This window comes from Pteropus vampyrus, unplaced genomic scaffold, assembly GCF_000151845.1.
Source record: "Pteropus vampyrus isolate Shadow unplaced genomic scaffold, Pvam_2.0 Scaffold10, whole genome shotgun sequence".
Classification (NCBI taxonomy): Eukaryota; Metazoa; Chordata; class Mammalia; order Chiroptera; family Pteropodidae; genus Pteropus; species Pteropus vampyrus.
The window spans coordinates 3,978,005-3,983,683 of NW_011888791.1; the positions used below are offsets into that span (position 1 = coordinate 3,978,005).

The 5,679-nt window shown below is 31.5% G+C and overlaps 1 protein-coding gene across 1 annotated transcript in view; it reads right to left on the bottom strand.

Moving 5' to 3' along the window:
• Positions 1-1,186: 1,186 nt before the first annotated feature.
• The window catches only part of KLHDC1 (kelch domain containing 1), a 58,534-nt gene continuing 54,041 nt past the window's right edge, over positions 1,187-5,679 (bottom strand). Inside the window, exon 12 of the mRNA XM_011376964.2 lies at positions 1,187-2,669. Within this exon, the coding sequence (XP_011375266.1) occupies positions 2,483-2,669 (187 nt within the window). The 3' untranslated portion in view covers positions 1,187-2,482. The remainder of the gene's footprint in view (positions 2,670-5,679) is intronic.

A 5,679-nucleotide genomic window follows, 5' to 3' on the forward strand; every position in this document is an offset into this window, starting at 1 on the left:
GGGGCATTATTTGTTTCTTAAAACTACTTTTCCATCAAACTGTTCTGAAATCAAAATTTTAATTTGTCAGACAGTATGTACTACCCTGAAAATTATTCACTTGGTTTATTTTATATTATTTCTCTCACACACATACATACATATAAATAATGTATTGGCGAAAACATTTTGTGCCTGGGCTGACAATATAAAGTTCTAAAAAAATAGTTTAAGTTTCTATCAAGAGCTAATAATTTTTTAACTCATTTCCCATTTCGAAAAAAAAAAAGTGTAGCTCCTTGCCAGCATTAATTTAATTTTACATAAACATGCTCTTTGAGGCTGAAGCAAATCTGATTGGTTTTCAATGTGAAAATAAAATAGGAAAATTGTTCTTGGAGTTATTTCTAAACAGGACTTGTCTCTAATCCTAATGTAACAGAAATGTATACATAAATCGGATTCATCAAATGAATCTTTGGCTAACAATTGAGAACAATTGTTAGCATCACTCTTAGGAATGCTTCGTTCTCTAGAATTTGATATTTTCCGCAATCAAGAATTACTATATTCTGAAAATGGAAATACCACTACTAAAAACAGAACGATGTCATTTGTTTCCAAAAACTATTCATATCCTAGAGCGATGTGAAAATAATAATAAAAGCAAGATATTTTGTGGCAAACTTTGGGGATAAGGTTAGGACTGTAATCCATGAGTTATCTTGGGGTAAACACTGCAGCTGCAAGCGCCGATGAAGATTATTCTCAGGGCAAATAAGAAATGTGTTAAAAATGTGCAAATATACTATTTGGAAAAAAATGTACACGAATTTTAATGTGCTATTTACTATATCATACTAAAAATTATAATCCTTCCTGACAACTGGAGGACTATCACAAGACATGATAAAAATGGCATCAGAATCAATATCATCTATCACTATCCAATAAGTTTTGTCATTTTTTTCCTTAAATATAAAATGCTGATCCTGAAGTTCATAGTAATAAAATCATTACTTCTAAGATGTATATTACTGTGAAATTCCTTTTCTAAATCTGTTATTCAGCCTAAAAATAGTAAGAAAAAATGAAAACTTCCACTGAAACATTGCTTGTACAATCAATTCTAATAACTGGTTCACACTAACAAACTAGGAAAATAGTAAGTCTACATAGTTTGTATAATAAATGTGAACACAAAATATTTCAATCCATAAATAAAACTTTACACCTCTAAAATACAATACATATAGAAAATATATCTCTAAAATTTAATGGTACTACAAACTACTATAATTTCATTATAAATTATACATATTTCAATATAGAAATATATTTGCTCTAACATTTTAAATTTCACTTGCATGGTGGTATTGTGAAGAGTAATTTTATATGCCAAGCTTTTCAGTAGAACATTGTCATTAGTAATTCAATGTAAGGGTATGACTGTGATAAGATGAACAATTTCTTAAGGCAAAAGTACTATTTTATGGAATGTAAAGATAAACATAGGGTTCCATTTCTGTATTGGCAGTTAATACCGAAAATAAATGGCGAGATAACATATTTTCGATATCCTTGAACATCAACTCTGTAGAATGGTTTGGGGCAAACTGAGGGGTTTCTATAAAGGCAAATTATTAGGTTACCATCCCATTTCATTATTTATGAAAATTACTTTAGAAGCACTCTCCCAAAGCAAAAATGTATTTTAATGTGTCTCAAAAATTAATATGCTACTTTTCAATATTTCAAAGTGTGTATGATAAATATCCACTTCAGACACTTTAAAACATAGTCTTTATGCACACACACTTAAAATTGGACAAACTAATAACTTAGGGGAAATGGAAAGCAATTGAAGACATTTATTCCCTACTCAAAGGTTTGAGGAAAAATTTACGAAAAGAAAAAGGCAACATTACAATGATCTTTATGATGATGATGTTTAAGAATACTTTACTAGATGAGGGCAAAAAGGGTAGATGTTCAATATTTAATAACATACCAGTGTTTGCCTTTTTTATAATTTTGCCCAGCTATATCAATTATTTAAGTAACTGAGCTATTTAATGAGAAGCTTTAGATAATTTTAAAGTGACTTGAGAAAATCTATTCTTTCTGAAAGTTGCTATGTAGTTTTTTTTATCTATTACTAGGTTGGGGGATTTCTAAAGTCCTTGTGTAATTTCTTATTCTCTTCAAATTTGTATAATCTTTCCAGTAATGAGAATATAGTGAGTTAAAATCTCTCAGAATTGTATTAACTTTTAGAAAGTATATTTTTTCTGCAGCTAATAAGGAAATTATTTTACAAATATAAATATAAATTAATCTGCCATTAACATCTCATACTCATATATCCCACACCACGTAATCACTTTAACAAAGCATTTTGGTTTCAAAATTTATCTTCTAAATAAAGCCTCTGATTTCGAGGGTAAATATACAGTCTGATTAGAATGTTTAAACATATTAAATATGTACAGTATATAACAACTTAATTGCTACTGATCCTCTGACACTTATTTTCTGTTTCCTCTTTTTGGGCTCTTTGTTCTTCTCGGTGGTTAGCTGCAGTCCAAAATGTTATTTTTTTGAGGACTTGTTGCAGAAGTTTAGGAGGTAATAAAGATATCTGACTTTCTAAAATTATAGCATTTTTACCAATGCAGTCAAGGCATGACCTGTAAAAAATAACAGAATTAGATTTTAAGTTGTAATATAAAATATATACAGGTAAGTCTTCTTAAAAATAAAAATCATTATAAAATTTTTACATGATGATATAATTCCTTGGTATTGTTTGGAACATGACAGGGTGTATGTTCTATCCAGAGCATTACAATAATTGTCTATTTTTATAACATATCTGACCCAAATCCAAGGGAAACAGAAATTACAACTTACCATGATAATGTTCTTTAAGTAAAAAAGATTCAGACTTAGTTTCAAAGCACATTAATCAGTAGCAGACCCTTTTTCACATATCTTTGCAGACTAATAACCATTTACTCTTCTCTGAGAACTGTCTTTTTATTTCATCACTCCAAGATGAAGCATCTGAAATTCATTTTTACATCACGTGACCTGGTCCTCCCCATACCCTCTTTATCAGTGACTGCACTGGGGTGCACACCTGACTCAAGTTGACCCAGAGAGAGGAAGACTGAAGAGAGGAATGGAGCAGTAATACAGAAAGAGCCAACAAGGAACTATCTGAGGTTCCTGCTTCTGGGGGCCTGGTCTTCATTTTTTTCTCTTTGATTCCACTAGAAAGCAGTGTGCTTCGAAATATAATTCTCTTTTTATCTTAAGCTACCTTGAAGAGGGTTTTGTATTTCAAAAAAAAAGGAACTTAAGACAAGACCTATCAAAAAAGCACCTATTTCAACTGATAAACTTTAATTCAAAAACGTAAGTAAATCTTTTTTAAAAGTTTTGAAAATACATTCATTAGATTCTGCTGTGGTTAACCTCGGTTGTCATTTTTACAAGGATTTACACTCTAGACATTTATATATTCTTCCATACTTTCATGAAGCTTTTTCTCTCTGCTCTGTGAAAACTCTAAGAAGAGTGAAAATGTTCCACGCAGATACAGAAGGAGTACAAGAAAATGAATCTTACATCTGGTGCAGATTTAACTGCTGCTATGGAGACACAGTAGCTCCTGTGCCCGCTTCCACAAAATGAGAAGGGAAGAGTAAGACAAAGAGATGGACTCTGTCATTACCTTTTATTCACTGATTGAACAAATATTTATTAGTGTGCACTGCATGTTAGGTACTAGCTTAGGAGTAGGAAAACAACATTGAGAAAAACAATTTCAACCTTCAAGATTACAATTGAGTAAAGAAGATAAATAATTAACAACAAGGTGTTTTAAATGTTGTGACTGGGTGATATGAAATTCCCATAATAGTTATAGGGTTCTGTGGGAATCAGATAAGAAGAGTAATGAAGACAAATTTAGCAAGCCAGGAAGTTTCTGGATGGGCGATCCAAGCTGAGACCATGAGATACTCAACAAATTAAATATACCAAGGTGTTCCAGATAGAGGAACCACACCTACAAAGCCCTAGAGATGAGAAATAAGATTTATTACAGAAACGCAATTCGGTGGTTCAAATATAACTCAAGGGTAGATTGTTAGAGTGGGGGCAAGGCAAGAAATGAAGTAAAGAGATAAGTGGAGGCCCTGAACACCATGGTAAGGAATGTGCAGTTTGTCTAGGACAGTGGGAGCCACTGAAGAGTCATCTCAATACAGAATGTGCATATGCTTTGATCCAAAAAATATTTCTTCTATATGTAAGTTTTCCAAAGGAATATATGAGAGTATTACATACATAATATTTACAATGACCAAGAATTGTAGATATACTAAATATATATAAATAAATTGTACTTCCATGAAATACAACACTATATAGCCATGACAAACATAATATAGATCTATTACACTGAAAGACTGCATATTTACATGAAAGACAACCATAATATGAGTTTTAAAATCAGATTATAAAACAGCATGCATAGTTTTTATACACCAATGATGAACTTTCAGAAAGAGAAATTAAGAAAACAATCTCATTTACAATTGTGTCGAAAACTATAAAACATCTGGGAATCAAATTAACCGAGAAGATAAAAGACCTGTTTCCAAAAAATTATAAGTAATCGCAAAAAGAAATTGAACAAGATAAAAATAAATGGAAGCATATACCGTGTTCATGGGTAAGAAGAATCAATATCGTTAAAATAGCCATACTACCCAAAGCAATCTATAGATTCAGTGCAATCCCTATCAAAATACCAATGGCATTTTTCAGAGAGCTAGAACAAATATTCTTAAAATTTATATGGAGTCATAAAAAAACCCCGAATAGCCAGGGCAATCTTGAGAAAGGAGAACAAAGTTGGAGGTGTCACACTACCTGATATCAAACTATATTACAAGGCTACAGTAATCAAAACAGCATGGCACTGGCAAAAAAAACCAGATACATTGATCAACGGAACAGACTAGAGCCCAGAAATAAATCCACGCCTAGATGCTCACTTAATATATGACAAAGGAGGTAAGAATATACGTTGGGGTAAAGACAGTCTCTTCAATAAATGGTATTGGGAAAACTGGGCAGATACACGCAAAAAAAAGAAGCTAGACCATATTCTTATGCCATATACAAGAATAGACTCAAAATGGATTAAAGGCTTAAATATAAGACCCAAAATCATAAAACTTCTAGAAGAAAACATAGGCAGTAAACTCTCTAATATTACTAACAGGAATTTCTTTTCAGATATGTATCCTTGAACAAGGGAAACAAAAGAAAAATAAACAAATGAGACTACATCAAACTAAAAAGTTTTTGTACAGCAAAGGAAACCATCAACAAAACAAAAAGACAACCAACTGATTGTTAAAAGATATCTGCTAATGATACATCTGATAAGGGGTTAATATCCAAGATATATAAAGAACTTATACAACTCAACAAAAAAAACAAACAATCCAATTAAAAAATGGGCAGATAACAAATACATGAAAAGATGCTCAACATCGCTAGCTATCAGGGAAATGCAAATCAAAGAGATAATGAGATACAATCTCACACTGGTTAGAATAGCTATAATCAACAAGACAAGTAATAACAAATGTTAGAGAGGATGCAGAGAAAAAGGAACCC